The 15,955-nt window shown below is 40.0% G+C and overlaps 2 protein-coding genes across 52 annotated transcripts in view; one reads left to right on the forward strand and one right to left on the reverse strand.

The window, feature by feature from the left end:
- FAM76B (family with sequence similarity 76 member B) overlaps positions 1-13,059 on the reverse strand; it is a 330,098-nt gene extending 317,039 nt beyond the window's left edge. For 49 of the 50 annotated variants that reach the window (XR_011390246.1, XR_011390252.1, XR_011390250.1 and 46 more), the window contains exons 1-8: positions 12,680-13,059; positions 11,795-11,859; positions 10,897-10,951; positions 9,706-9,861; positions 7,470-7,669; positions 3,733-3,780; positions 3,469-3,549; positions 2,712-2,847 (exon numbers count right to left, since the gene is read on the reverse strand). Coding sequence is in view for 6 of the 50 variants with exons in the window: in XM_051820481.2 (XP_051676441.1) it covers positions 2,712-2,847; positions 3,469-3,549; positions 3,733-3,780; positions 7,470-7,669; positions 9,706-9,861; positions 10,897-10,951; positions 11,795-11,859; positions 12,680-12,766 (828 nt within the window). In the remaining 44 variants the exon portion in view is untranslated. The remainder of the gene's footprint in view (positions 1-2,711; positions 2,848-3,468; positions 3,550-3,732; positions 3,781-7,469; positions 7,670-9,705; positions 9,862-10,896; positions 10,952-11,794; positions 11,860-12,679) is intronic. The other variant, XM_051820459.2, reaches the window with a different exon arrangement.
- A 132-nt stretch (positions 13,060-13,191) lies between these two features.
- CEP57 (centrosomal protein 57) overlaps positions 13,192-15,955 on the forward strand; it is a 54,500-nt gene continuing 51,736 nt past the window's right edge. Inside the window, exon 1 of one of the 2 annotated variants that reach the window (XM_051820419.2) lies at positions 13,192-13,430. Coding sequence is in view for 1 of the 2 variants with exons in the window: in XM_002708617.5 (XP_002708663.1) it covers positions 13,963-14,007 (45 nt within the window). In the remaining variant the exon portion in view is untranslated. Of the gene's footprint in view, positions 13,431-13,765; positions 14,008-15,955 lie in introns of those variants that run through there. The other variant, XM_002708617.5, reaches the window with a different exon arrangement.

Here is a 15,955-nt window from a genome sequence, read left to right on the forward strand (position 1 = left end):
AAGGCTTCAATTAAAATGCACTCCACAAAACCAAGTGTTTTCAGGCTGAAATAATCTTCCAAAGACAACAGGAAAAGTTTTACACTGGGGAAGCACACAGAGGAATGATCTACAGACCAAGCGCTGCACTGCTTTTATTTTTAAACTTATTTCTAGGATTATGTACCCAATACTACCTAACATGTAACAACACAGAAATACACAAATATGTAAAATACAGAAATACAACTGATACAGAATGAAAGGGGAGGAGGGATAGTATAAAATTTGGACTAAATCAAATATAAAAAAAAGTGCTTTGAGGAAGATAATTAGTACATGATTTTTCCCCATAATTATAAATGACAAACACAAAAGTATATTTCATGACTTCAAACTAAAAATAAGTTACTATAGAATTTCATTATCAAAACCATGCAGAAGCAGGTGGTTTTTTTTTTAACTTTTTTATTATGTAAGCTTTATAGGTCTATATTTTCTTTTATAATTGCTCAGCAGCTGGGAAACAAATACACAATAGTAAATAGAAAGAAAGTAGTGGTGTCTTATAGAGTCTTATCTTAAAGAGAAAATAAAGCCCCTACTTCACCAAATTCAAAGTGTAATTAAATCCTCTCTTATTTTCTTTACTATGGAAAAATCCCTGTTCTGAAATGCCAGTTCATAACAGATTAACTGAAATAATTATTCTATTCACTACACTATGAGCTCCCTTCAAATTATAAACTTCTGAAAGACAGAGAGTATCTCTTATCTATTCATCCTTTTATTCTCATGAGCAAGTACAGCATACAGTTCTAAATATCACTGAATTAACTGTGAAATGAATTCAGGAAAATAATCCGGTTGTCTTAGATTTAAGTTGCAAATGTGTAGCTATTTTAGGTTTACAAATGCCACTTTCCTTACAGTCTGGCTAATTTGAATCCCTATTAGTGTTTGTATAAAAGAGGAACACTAACAAAACCAGGGAACTTTAACCGCACTAATACAGTATAGTCATTCTAGGGCTAGAAAACAATCTAAAAAACAAATCAGTATTCCAGTTTATTACTATATGGTTTTGGAATCACTGTTATTTTGCAGTAAACTTGGCTTTTCATTCAACTTTTTTTGAAGCTAGTACAGATACATTTGATGTAGTATAATAGAAGTGTATGTAAAATTTTGTGCATAGAACATATTTCTATAAAGGTTCACTAATTTACAAAAAGCTATCACAAAGAGTAAAAATTCAAGCATACTCATAATAATCTCATTTTTATCTTATATGTCAATCCTAATTTTCAAAAACTGAATTTATTTAGAGTAAGGCAGAAGTATACTAATGTTAAATCCACTAAGCGTCAAGGTGTAGGAAAATCTAACACTTAAGGTGTTGAATGCTAGAAGTAAAAGTCAGCTCAGACTCAGCACTACAACGAATTCTCAACAAATACATATTTGTAATCATGCCTAGTCCATAATTTTAAAAGAATGCTTTAAGTGTTCTCCCACATAAGAAGTAGCTTCTATCCTCAAACGTAACCAAGCATTAGTAAAAGTAACTATGAACACACATATGCTAGGAGTTGTAGTAAATACTTTGCATTTTCATTTAATCACCACATCTCATGAAACAGTACTAATGCTTCCATTTTTAAAATGAGAAAACTTGAGGCCCAGAGAAGTAAAAGCATTATGTTCAAGGTCACACAGAAAGTTTTAGAACTGGAATAATTTGGTATGGCTAAAATGACTTCCAAACCCCTGTTTCATATTCCATGTCTGTCTGCTCTTATGCTATGATTTCACAGAATATAATTACCTTAAGCACCTGAAGCACCTCTATTCTGTTAACATTCCTCTTTTCATCAAATGGACAACATATTTGATTTTCTTTCTGATTTAAAGAAACAAAGTTCCAACAGGAACACTTACTTCCTACAAAATGATCTCAGGTACCACCACCCAGGAAATTCCTACATTATAACTTTTCACCAGTTATTTGATCTGGACCAATATAAATACATGATTAGCAAACCAGAGACTATGTTCCTTTATGTTTTTCTATTATTAGAGTTTACACAAAATTCCAGTTACATTTCATTTTTAAATATTAAGATACTAGACCTCTTTTAAAAGTGCATGCAAGGGGCTGGCACTGTGGCACAGCAGGTTAAAGTCCTGGCCTGCAGAGCCAGCATCCCATATGGATGCCAGTTCAAGTCCTGGCTGCTCCACTTCCAATCCAGCTCTCTGCTAATGTGCCTGGGAAAGCAGCAGAGGATGACCCAAGTTCTTGGACTGTTGCACCTGTGTGGGAGACCTAGAAGAAGATCCTGGCTCCTGGCTTTGGATCAGCGCAGCTCTGGCCATTACAGCCATTTGGGGAGTGAACCAGCGGATGGAAAATCTCTCTTTCTCTCTACCTAACTCCGTCTTTCAAATAAATAAATCTTTTAAAAAAATTGTATGCATACTGAAAAAAATCAGTATTATTACTAATCATAAAGAGTTCTCATTTAATTCTTGTGACTAAAATTCTCAAAGATCATTTTTATCTATCTTCATCAGATGACTCAGATACCAAGCTGGGCTTCTGAAATTTGTCTTATAACAATCACGAACAACAAATATTGCTAAACTGTTACAAGTCTAATAAAATTTCCAGTTATCAAGCAACAATCAAGACACCTATCTTACCAGGTTTCAGTGAACTATGTTCTTACCTTTTTGTCTTTTTCTAAAATGGTCTGGTCTCTTTGCTGTAAGAGACGCTTAAGTGACATCACTTCTTCTTTCAGTTGACTTATGAGGACAAAATTGTCTGTTCCCCCACTATCTGCTGACTGATTTATAGAGCTACTAAAAAGAAAAAAGTAAAGCACAGTTAATGAAGTAGAAGAAAAATTAGCAGGTGTTCAAATTGCATAAATTAGACAATTCCACAAACATCCTTAAGGCTAATGCAAAAAAATATGTACCTGACAGAAATGGATGCAACTGGCAAATTACCTTACTAATGGCACACATTACATACACCTGCAGAAATATAATTCAGTATTAGCTTTTAGGGGGTCAATACTTCTAGTGTAAAGCAATAGGCAGCCAATTTGTACAGTAACATCAGCAAACTTTGGCTAATGAACTAAAACAAAGTCACGTTCATAATATTTTAAGTCTAAAAACATTTTCTAAGCAGGTCAATTTTAAAATATCACAATTAGATTTGTGTTTCTTTGAAGAATTAAGATAAAGAGAATACTCTCTAGAGTTTTCTTTTCTCTAAACCCAAATTTATTCCCCAAATAGAACATAGTTCAGTGCCACTTTTTTATTGCCAAAATTAATTTTTTAAATAATGCTTATTCTCAGAAACTCAAAGAATCCAAAATAGAAGATATATGTTTCTATTCTTAATTGGCAATCAACTGTAACTGTTCAATTCAGTTGAATTTTGATAACACTAAAAGATTTCATTTTTACCTATCTCCATTAGATGGCTTAGATTCCAATTTGGGCTTCTTCTTTGGAGTTTCATTCTGAATTGCTGCAGAGGATTTATGGCTGAAATAAAAAATTAAAAAGAATAATTAGAGTAAAAATGGCAGATGTACTAAAGTTATTCTTCCTCCTCAAAAATTACTAAACATCAATGATTTTTTTAAAGTCATAAAACAAAGTTTTAAATGATATCACATTTAAAAGAATACATCTCAAATAATTCAGAAAACTTATTAGTGCATTTACCTCTGTTTCCACAGTCCCTGCTCTTGCTCTGGACTTAAACTGCTGATTCTGAAAAATACATAAATGACATCTGATAACATTTATTTAATACATCCACATTTAACAGCATTCTTTCTCACTGGAATCAGATTAAAAGCTATGTACTCTATAACAATGTTTTTGTCAAAGACAAGGCACATACATGATGGTGGTCCCTTAAGAATACATCATCTAACAATGTAATGGTCATCTTAGTTCGTCTAAGTTCACTCAATGATGCTTACACAATGATAAATGGCGTTAACGATGAATTTCACAGAACATATCTAGTCATTAGGTTCATCATTTACCTCACTGGACTATACTCGCATGTTTAAAACCTTTTGTGCAAAGAAAAGTTTTAAGCTTCCTAAGCAAATATATGTTGACTAAATTATTCTGATGCGATAAATTTTAATCAGACAACTACCAGCCATCCTAAGTTCTTCAGGAAAGGTACAACCCAACCACAAAAAACGAATATTCTTTTTAATCAGGATCTCCAAAATTCAATTTAATAATCATACCAAGGACTGTGATACATGACTGAGAACTACAACAGTGTTCTACAATGATAAAGTCTGCGATCACTGTCCTTCTGTCCTCAGTAACCCCAAGTGGAAATTCTTCCCTTTGAGTAATTCAAGTTGCTTAAAATAGTGTCAAGTTGAATGAGGACCTATCTTAATTTAATTTCTTTGATTCTCTACCAGTTTTTCTAACAATCTTCTCCCAAGTCTAGATGTTTTAGTCAGAACTCTGGAGGAGAGACATCATGTAAATATTGATAAATTCATAGTAATAAATAATTTTATTTTTACTTATATATAATACATCTTTTCTTTTCCATTTTGTCATAATACTAATTGCCACCTGAGAATTCACTATAAATCCTACTTCTTATCTCCTGGACCTGCACATCAGTTACCCTTCACTAACCCCCAGTTTATTCATTCCATGTACAGGAGAGAATGCCCTGTGAACCAGAAATCACATATTTGTACCACTTAAGAGCTGTTAGAAGATCTGGGTTATGTGGCTTTGTTGTGCCAGTTACTTTAAAACCCTCATCCTTGGAGCCAAAGCTGTGGCTTAGCGGGTAAAACTGCTGCCTGCAGTGCCGCCATCCTATACGGTGCGGGTTTGAGTCCCAGCTGCTCCACTTCCAATCCAACCTCTGCTATGGCCTAGGAAAGCAATGGAGGATGGACTGAGTCCCGTGAGCCACTGTGCCCACGTGGGAGACCTGGAAGAACCTCCAAACTCCTGACTTAGAATCAGCCCAGCTGTGGCTTTTGAGGCTATTTGGGGAGTGAACCAGTGAATGGAAGACCTCTCTTTCTCTGCCTGACTCTGCCTTTCAAATAAATAAATAAAGCAAAGAAAACAAAACAAAAAGACCCTTCACTTTCTTCATCTGTAAAATGGATATAAAAATAGCTTGTGGGAATATGAGCATTAAATGAGTTATATATGTAAAAGCACTTAGTGGTAACATACAAAATAATTTTATGAAGGTTTATGAGTATGTATAGAATTTACTACTGTTGGGGTATAGTGGGTACAGCCAATGCCTACTATGCTGGTATCCCATAAGGGTGCTGATTCACGTCCCAGCTGCTCCCCTTGTGATCCAGTTCCCTGCTAATAACCTCGGGAAAGCAATGGAAGATGGCCCAAGTGCGTAGGCCCGTGCCACCCATGTGGAAGATCCAGATGAAACTCCTGGCTCTTGCTTTTGGCTTGGCCCAGTGCTGGCCAACTGGGAAGTGAACCAATACATGGAAGATCTCTCTCTGTATCTGTCTCTCTCTCTCTCTCTGTAACTCTTTCAAAATAAATACATCTGTAAAAAAATTTACTAATGTTTAAGTTTTAGAGGGTTTTTTAAATTGAAAGTATAAAAAACAGACCATGTTCTTAAGAATTAGCTAAAAATAACAAGTTGGGGAAAGAGTAGCTGTGATTCCATCAACTGGAATTATTCTTTACTAACCTGTGAAAGAGTGCCATCTCTACTAAGGGACTCAATTGCCCTTTTCTCCTACAATTTTTATCATAATCATTAGCAAGCTACTTAATCAATTACATGGATTAATAGCATTAACCAGATCTCAAAATGAGAAAACACTGGGAACACTAAGCTTTCTGAGCTTTGCCTTCCTGGATCTAGACCATAGTGCCACACTCTGCCACCTCTATCCCTGTTAATCACCATCATTCACAATATGTATGTTTCTCATATTTGTTCTAATACACTGAACTTTTAAATAGGACCGTACAAACTGGTTGTCTGTCCATCAGATGGTCTGTAGTCACCGAATACAACAGTGCTTGTATTTCTTGAGTGACTGAAAGGAAAATAATCTTGAAATCAACATTGTCCTCTTTTACTTTACTTTTGAAACCTCTCATACTCCCAAAAGAAGGGGTTACCATCACATCATTTGATCTTTACAAACATACCCAATTGTGTGCTTTCACAGCATGCTATGACAAACTAATCCAAAAATGTCACAGAAAAAAGACATTTCCAGAGTGTCTAAGAAGTTCTCATACATGCCATTATATTTTATAGATATTCTGTGATATTTTTCAGATGTAAAAACAAGGAAACACTTATGTTTCCTGGGACACTGATAAGAAGAGCCAAGTTTGTTTTTTTTAAATAGTTTTTTAAGAAGTCACTGTATTCTACCAATGTCACACACAGAAAGCACTAGAACATGGTGTAAATAAATATTAGTGCCTTAATAAGTTTCATAAACTTATAGGTGCTTGTGTATTTAGAATTAAATCTTATTAATTAGACAGAACTACAAATTATGTCCTAAAGATATCACCATCATGTTCCAAAATATAGTAAGTATTGGTTTTCTGTAAATTAATTACACTTTAAATAGCTATCTGAATCTTTAAAGATTTACAGATATTTAGGAACACTGAATTATTCTGCAAATGGGTGTTTAATGTCCCTATGTTTTCATCTTCATCTGTGTTTGCAAGTGTTTATGTTTTGATGTTCCAAGCGTTTCCATGAAAACTAACACTACATTTTTATAAACTCTTCACACAACGCATACAAAGAGTTAAGATATTATCATTATATAACTTCCCTAGCAAAGTCACTTTAAAAATCAAGCAGTTATATTTGAACAAGATTCCTACCTATGTGTGTTTAAAAAAGAAAAGGTAAAGTGTAACTAGTAAAAAATGTTATTTCTACCACTTTGGGCAACTTTCAGATTAAAACTCTTTTTATAAAGACCACAGATGGTCATGCTCTAAGTTCTCTAAAAAAGACCAACTGTGTATTTCCCAGTATCTGGTTAAAAACTGGTTCTACTAAATATGTAACTGAGGTGAACATAATTTTTACAAGTAAAATCTAACAATTATTTAAATACAAAAAACATCACACTTTTGAATTTAAATCACTAAACACTAAGCCTGATGTACTTGGCATTTCATTTCATAATCAAAACTTTATCAATTAACTTCCTAAATATCTTTTCTTACGGTAAGCAATGAAACACATTCCATCTGTGTGATTTTACAGACTGCATAAATGTGAGGACATAGCCTTAGACACTCAAGAAGCTTACCACCAGGGACAATGAAAACTAGATTAATGCAGTCAACATTTGCAAGAAGTAAACACTAATAAGGCATCAAAATGTCAGAAAAGATTTTAGAAAACATGATTTCAGAGTACTCACTTGTGATGGCTACTGCTGTGACGATGGTGATGGTGATGATGGTGGTGGTGATGTTTTGAATGATGCTGGTCTTTCTCAGTAAGAGATGAAGAAGATGAATTTGAATGTGAGGATCCCAGAGTCTTCCTTTGTTCTTTTGTCTTCTGTAAAACTCTTTTGTATGATAAAGTACACAGCCAGCATAACAACTTTCCATCAACCTTTTAAGAAAATATATCTATTAGAGTAAATGTAGGCATAAACTGAAAAGTGAAGCCAGTTAAGATAAACTGCTCAACTTCTAGCTATACTTCATACAAATGTACCTCACATGTGCACAGGCAGGATTCACAGATTTTTGCAAAATGGAAGTAATTCAGACTTTTCTTAACCTCAGGCAAATGCTTGTTTGATGGATTATAAAACTGGTGAGGACACTATACCCATTCATTTTGAGGCACTTTCTTATTTATTTTTTTAATTTTATTTTTTTTGACAGGCAGAGTGGACAGTGAGAGAGAGAGACAGAGAGAAAGGTCTTCCTTTTGCCGCTGGTTCACCCTCCAATGGCCGCCGTGGCCGGCGCGCTGCGGCCGACGCACCGCGCTGATCCGATGGCAGGAGCCAGGTACTTATCCTGGTCTCACATGGGGTGCAGGGCCCAAGCACTTGGGCCATCCTCCACTGCACTCCCTGGGCACAGCAAAGAGCTGGCCTGGAAGAGGGGCAACCGGGACAGAATCTGGTGCCCCGACCGGGACTAGAACCCAGTGTGCCGGCGCCGCAAGGTGGAGGATTAGCCTAGTGAGCCACGGCGCCAGCCCCTTTTGAGGCACTTTTAATTTGAAGACAGACGTTACTTTTATTATTTCTGGAAAGTAAGCATAAGTTGACAATAAACTTCCAGGAAATCTAGTCTGAACTCTTAAATGACTGTGAAATTACTAAAACAATAGGTATTTCCTTCTACTGTAAGTACTGTGAATTTATAAAGATAGGAGAGCCTAAGTGATATAGTTGATTGTTATTATCCTTGGATTTTGGATTTGCAAGTAAGACTACTTGATAAATAACTTTTACATGTAACCCCCAATTTAATATTTGTAGCACTTTTATGGTCATTTGGGCACAGCCATAGGGTCAAAAATTGTCTGTCAATGGACAGCACATGTTCCCAGATGAAATAGAATAAGGTGACAAGGAAGGTGTTTTACTTCTTACTGTAAACAGGTGTTCTTTTCATAATCTATTTAATTTCATGATGCTAAGATTTCTGCTGTCAATGATTTTGATGTTTACAAACATGAGCTTAAGTGCTGTATTACAGTCTAAGCTTCAGAAGGCTGAAATATGCCTTCTGGACAAAGTATGTATGTTGTTCAGGCATTGTTATGGTTGTTGGCCATGAGTTCAAATAAATCAATCACATATAGAGATTCAAATAAACATACACACACATATATACATGATGTGTGTGTGTGTATATATATATATACACACATATATCCGCTGACCAATACATTCTAACCATAAACAAAAACCTAATACTGTATTTCCCTTAGCAGCAATGACTGAGTGGTGTGAGGCGACTATATAACTACCACAAATAATGAGCAACAGCTTTATCTATTTTAAAAGGTAAAAAAACAGGTTATTAAGATAAAAGATTGTGTCTTGTTTGTTCACTCAAGAAGTGCTGGAGAGACATATTTTACAACTAGGGTTCATACACTGGGGTGCAGGGATCAAGAGAAGCCCCTCAGAGACAGTAATCCTCCAAATGAACTGAAACCAGAGAATACGAATGGTAAAATACTACCCACTTAAATATACTTATTATGTCATGATAACGTGGAAGAAAACAAGTTTCAAAGTAAAAGCTCCCACCATGAGGCACAAGACTTCCATTGAATTTTATGTGCTAATGGGCCACACCAGGGAATTTTCTTCATATCAGTAACTTTAAATGATCAGGAAAAGACTAAGAAAGAAGTGAAATGATTTATTTGATAGCATGTAGTAAGTCTCCCAAAAACAGTGATAACTAAATGGTGCAGAACAGACACCCCAGAATATTTTTACAAGTATTATAATCCTAATTAACACAGATCTACATGATACAACAAGAAAACTCGCTATTGGAACTATCCACTTTTACAGACCCAAAGAAAACGTCATGTCTTAGCAATGTGTCAATTAAAATAATTTCTAACTCGTGTAGTATTTTATTTAATTGGCAGAAGATGTCAAAACATACCTTTCTTCTTCCTTCCTCCTTCCGATCAAAAGCACATTGTTGTTTACACTGTTCACAGGTCTGAGGTGGTCCATATTTTTTTTCTGAATTTGTACAACGCTGACACTTGGTACCAATAAACGCTGCAATTATGTTACAGTATTGACAAGGTTTGGGCTGAAAAAGCAGATACATATTTCTATCAGACATTTAAAAATATTAAAAATCTGCTGCATAAAACATGCTCAGTTCTTGTTTCTGAGAGTAAGAAAACAAGTAAAAAACTTGTTTCTTGTCCAGACTGTCATTGTTATATTCAATAACATTTATAACCTCTATTATTCAATATTTACTTCTCAAATAATGAACTCACTGTCACTTTGTTGGAATATTTACATAAGACTCACACAGTATGTTATGTAATACAAAAGTTATGAAAACAAAGGTACACATGTATAGAAAAGTTTCATGTATCCATAAATTTTGGGGAAAGAACTTCTGCTAATTTCGTATCCCGACAAGTTTAATTACCACATCATTTATTCAAAAACATTATCTTTTCATCATATCCAGGTACAGATGATATAAAGAACACAACATTACAGGTAGTTTTCAACTTAAAAAAACAGGCACAAGATATTAAACTTCAACCTTAAGAACTACACTCTGATTTTTTTCAATATTGACAGACAACTCAGCACCTTAACTAATATCAGGATAACATACCAATAATGACTAAAATATTCAGAAAGTTGACAGAAAATGTGCATTTTTTAATTTTCATTTTTCCCTAAACTTTCTGCAGTGCCCTTATATAGGACAATCTTTACCAGGTGAATGTCATGAGCATTGTCAAAAAATACCTGAATTGTGCTGCCAGGGAAGTCTGATTATACCAACTTTATAAACAAGTAGGCTCTCCCTATCCAGGAGTTTGCTATATTTGAATCTCTAAAACAATAGCTTTTAAACAGTAACTGTGACTTGCACATGAAATTTAAAATACAGTACATAAAACATTTGCATATTTCCACTGTTTTTAAATGTTGTGAACGTTCCATCAGACTGTCTACAGAAAGTATTTTCATAAAGTATTCTGACATGTTAAAATACACACAGATATAGCAATGCATATTTTTTAAGCAGTACACCTTTGGGATAAACCTTAACTGATCAGTAACAATAGGAAATTAAAATAGAAGACATACTTACTGTCCCAAATTGCTTCACATTTTGAGCACACTTCTTACAAATTGTGTTAGTTTTGCTGAAAAAGAAATTACGTATGAAAGATCATATTTATGTAAGCTTCTGAGATGATCCGCACAATGATGAACTAAGTAAACTGATGAGTCAAATATCTATGATACTTAAAATTGTAATACACCTTCACTTTTTAACAATACCTACACAAAGTTCTTATTTGGGCTATTTTACCCCAATTTATTCCTTTTCCATTAACTTAACACAGATGTTTTTACACATTTTTATTGTGTGCTTTTTAAAGGATACAAAACAAAATCCTAGAGTTTCCTCTCTAGTTGGACAACCTTCCCACACTTGCCATTATTAATGCACAGCATTACGTATCAGTGCCTGCCTACCTCATCTTCCACATGGCCTTTGTCTATTATTACAATGACCATCTCTACTTATTTAGAAATTATCTGCACTTCTCCTAGGTTACCTTCTTGAGTGCTCCCAACCCGGAATTACTTGTTAAAAAGTATGCAATTCTACTGGTACCAAGTTACCAGATTTCACTATCAAAATAAGGCAGTTGATAACACTGTAGACCTGTCCTCAGATCCATTCACACGCTATCTTCTGTAGCTTAACAGTAATCTTCACCCTTCCATTCTTCTTAGCATGGCTGCACATTTTCCACACTAGTATCTTAGCCTTTATTTTTCCACGTCCAGTTCAGGTAGTAAAATGACCACCACTGTTTCATTTTCTATATTCTCTCCTACCACATATAAAACATTTACAACTCAAAGTCTCAGAGACTAAACCATTTTTTAAGATGATATAAATACCAGATTACAACCCCCAAGTACTCCTTCCAGATGGTATTCTGTCTTTAACGATCAAAAACTGATGTACAAACCTCTCTTGTTGGAATTCTGATCTGCAGTAAGTACATTTTACAATAGGATGTGCAATCCGACATTCCTGCAATAAGACAATACGTTAGTCAGTATGTAGATATCTCCAAGTCCCAAACCTTACTTTTCTGGTAGAAAATTATTACCAAATCTGGTCAGATGTCTAGAACAACAATAAAACCTGGCCCCTAACGTAAACAATTGGTGATTTGTCATGTAAGTGGCCAATCACGATATAATTCCTTAGGGAAGGCAGAGGTGTCTTTGTCTTTATTACACGTGGGACTATACTCCGGATAAAGTAAGAAAGCTGTCAGGGCCGATTTCAAGGATTGGTTAAATGTGGAACTACTTATTTTCACCGTTGCTCACAGACAGCATTCCGGCTTTAATGGGATGGGAGGAGCTCCAAATCATAGAGCATTCTGTTCCCAAACCAGTCGCTTCGCTTTCCTGGACAGGGAAGAAGGATGCCATCAGCTTGGCGGCTTCGGGTTCCTAGCAAGAAAGTGCAAAAACCGTCCCCTGCCTCCTGGTGGAAGGCGAGGACAGACCAGGCAGAACACCGAGATGAAAACATCTCCACCCCAGAGTCTCTGCGGCAGAGACAGGTGGCTGCCTCACTCAGCCCCACCCGAGACCCCCGGACGCTGGTGAGGACCGGCCCCCTCCCGGCCCGTCTGGAAGACGGTCTCCCTCTCGTGGGCCTTTTCCCGGCCGGTGCCAACGCCATCGGAACGCGGGGTCCCGGGTCCCGGTGGGGAGGCTAGGACTCCGGGCTCCCAAGCCCCCTGGTGCTCGTGAAGAGCAGGGGGCTGCAGCGCAGCGACCACCCAGCACCCTCGGGTTACGGCACAGGAAACCCCGCCAGCCCGCTGCCCACGGACCTTGCAGAGCTGTTGGCCCTGGGAGAGCTCCTCGAAGGGATAGCGCTGGGTACACTTGGTGCAGGCGTACAGGGCCGAGGCCGCCATCCTGCCCCTCAGTCTCCTCCTCCGCCGTCGCCGCCGCCCGCTCCGAGGCGGGGCCCCACGGGGAACTCGGCCGCCGCGGCCCGCGCTGCGGACTCCTCCTCCGCCCCCTCCCCCTGCCTCGCGCCCACCAGGGCCTCGCCGCGAGAGCCCGAGGCCCCGCGGACGACGCCGCCGTCGTCTCCCTCCGCCTCCACTTCCGCCCCAGCCCACCCAGCGGGGCCGTCCCCGCCTCTCCCGCTTAGGCCCCGACAGCGGCGGAGGGAGACGACGCCGAGAGTTCGGGGCGGTTCAGCTGCACGGCCGCGGATCCGCTTCCTTCTCGGCCTCCCTTCCGCACGCCTGATTGGCTGCAGCGGATACTACGTCACCCGGTCGCTCCTCCCAACGCCGAGCCCCAACTACGCAGAGCGCGCCCACAAAGGGAGGAAGTCGCCGGCCAATGACAGCCCGGCGCTCTCAGCGCGCGAAACCCGCTTGAAACCAGCCCCGCCCAAAGGTCCCCGTCGCCGCGCTCCCTAGCAGCCAGTCCGAGGCCTGGGTGAGGGAGCCCCGATCCAATTGGGCAAGGATTCGCGAAAGATTTGCCCTGCCTCGACATTTTCCCCTTGACTTCTCTTGGGCCAAATCACTAAGCCCCGCCCAATCCTATGTTATTGGCCAAAAGGTAAGTACTTCACCTGGAGAGGCGTCCCCAACTCAAACTGAGGTTTTCTCAGGCGTTTGATCCAAGGGACGTGATGGAGTGGTTTGGACTTCGCATTCGCCTTTACTCTAGTTCAACAATTCAGTTCCGTTGCCACTGGCGACCACACAATCCCCTCGCCCCAGTTCCCTCCGTGGGAAGACCCGCCCCTGGGTAGAACGCCCTGAGGCCCCGGCGGCGCGCAGTTACGGGTCCCGGGCGCGCTCAGTGACTCTCTACCTTGTGACGTCAGCAGGGGGGCGGGTTCTCTCGCATACGCGAAGACGTCCGCTTTATTTGATTGGCTACTGCAGACGTCCGTTAATGCGTGTTGCCCTCTCCGCGTGCGCCCTGAGCGTGGGCGTCGCCGTGGGGGTGTGTGGCTGGGGTTTCTAAGCTGGGCATCCAGCACCCCCCGCCCCTTCCATCCGGGGTTCGGTTTAGGGTCGCCCCTGGTGGGCGGCTCTCGAATCTTGAAGAGCACGAGAACTCAGAGCGCCGGGCACTCCGGAAGATGGCGGCGGCATCTGTCTCTACGGCTTCTGGTTCTCAGTTCTCGGTGAGAAGCGTTTGGCGTTCGAACGGGCTTTAGGTCGCTCTTGGCAGCTGTTCGAGTTTCGTCCCATTTCAGGGCGCCCTAGATTTGCTCTGACGCTGGAGGCCGGCGTGGGGCACTAGACCGCCCCGCGCCACCCGGGCTTCCGCTGCTCCCTGTTGAGGCCGCACCCTCTGGGATCCCTTGAAGCAGGCTTGGTTCGACCCCCCTGCCGCCTCATTCGCTTTTCGGCCTGCCTCGCAGCCCAGGAGGCTGGGCTGGGCTGACGGCGCCCGCTCCCTGGCCTGCGAAAACATTGCTGCTGAGGTCACGTGAGTGTAACGGCTGCTCTTAGCGAGGCGCCGAGACCAGGTGTGCGCGCCCGTGTGTCTAGGAGAGCGCTCGCGAGTCGGCCGCAGCCCCCTTGTGACCCTCCAGCGCGGTCTACGCGCTGCCTGGGCTGCCTCCTTGGCCTGCAGTACCCCGTCTCCTCTTCAGTGCGCGACTCTCCAAAGCCAGAGCGCTGCCGGATCGCCACGGATTTGCTAGGACTGCAGTGCCCTTTCGAAGAGGCGACCAGGGAACTTGATTTGGGCTGTAGTTCTGGGTTTTTTTTTTGCCTGCACCAGGGAGTCACCTGTCGGTTCAGGTCATGGGTATTTGTCAGACTGACTGCTGTGGGAAGTGCCACACTGGGAAGGGATGGGAAGCAAATGAGACAACTGGTAATCTGTACATAGGCCTGGCGTGGTTAGGCTCTAGAATTACAGGTGAATAGAATAGATACCCTGCTCTTAAAGGCCTAGAGGACACTGAGAAACTACGTCTGATAAGTGATTACTGTCCAGTGTGGGGTAAACTGCCCTACTAGCATAATTTAGAGTGGTTAGCAGTGTGGCCAGGTGAGAGAAGGGTTCCCAGAAGGGAAGGAGGAGTCAACTGCGTGTTGAAGGAATTCTAAATGATTGTCACAAAACAAGAGAAGAAAAACACGGCAGGCATTTAGGGGGGTGGGGGGAATGTCCTTAAGATGATGGGTGCTTTCAGAAAACTTCAATAACCCAGAGTGAACAAAGGTATAATTTGTTGGGAACATGAAAACAGGCCTAGGAAGAAGCCTGGAGAATGTCAAGGTGAAGTAATTTCATGGGCGCTAAAGGGGAAAAAAGTATGTAGGGAACAGTTAGATGAAAGTCACCTATGAACAACCACTTTTCCTTACTTTCAGCTTTCCATTTGTGTTAGAATTTGTGACAGTGAGGCCAGAAGGAGTCCAGAGCTTCAGCAGAATGGGTTAACACATTTGCAGAGAAGTCTGGGGAGATTAGGAAGTAAGGAGTTAGATTAGTGAGAGGTAAGGTAAAAGAGAAGGAACTGTTAAAAGATGTCATTAAACTTAGAAGAGGACCATTCACAACTCTCAAAATTTAGTACTGGGAGACCAAACAATTAAATTGAGCTTCATTGTGCCAAGGCCACCTAGCTGAGCAGTGGCAATGGGCTGTGTTCAGTCCTTCAGTCCATATGGTAGCCTGGACAGAAATGCTAATGTTCAGGTGGAAATTACACATGTTTTTGTGTGTTAAGTCCAGCTTTAAGTAGATTGTAAATATCAAGAGTACACTAGGAATATTTAAGGTCCTTTACAAACCAAACTATCTTAACTAGAGCAACTTCAAAATGTCTTAATTCTGAAGTTGCTGTTTTTCAAACAAGTGGCTACCTGATAAGTTTTTTTGCTTCGAAATTGTACTTAAAGCCAACTGCCACCAGTCCCCTTTGGATTTTCCTCTCTTGGAAGCCCCCCTCCATGCCGCTCTGGCTGGAAGTCCTTGATTCTTATAAATACTTTTAAATCTCAAATAAAAAAAAAAGTGGCTACATATAGTTGGTTCCTTAGTGCATAAGAAAGTCTTATTTGCATGTCCCATTAGAAACAAGTTAGGTGGCAGTTTATGTTAATAAACAGCTG

Source organism: Oryctolagus cuniculus, chromosome 1 (genome assembly GCF_964237555.1).
Source record: "Oryctolagus cuniculus chromosome 1, mOryCun1.1, whole genome shotgun sequence".
NCBI classification, from domain to species: Eukaryota; Metazoa; Chordata; class Mammalia; order Lagomorpha; family Leporidae; genus Oryctolagus; species Oryctolagus cuniculus.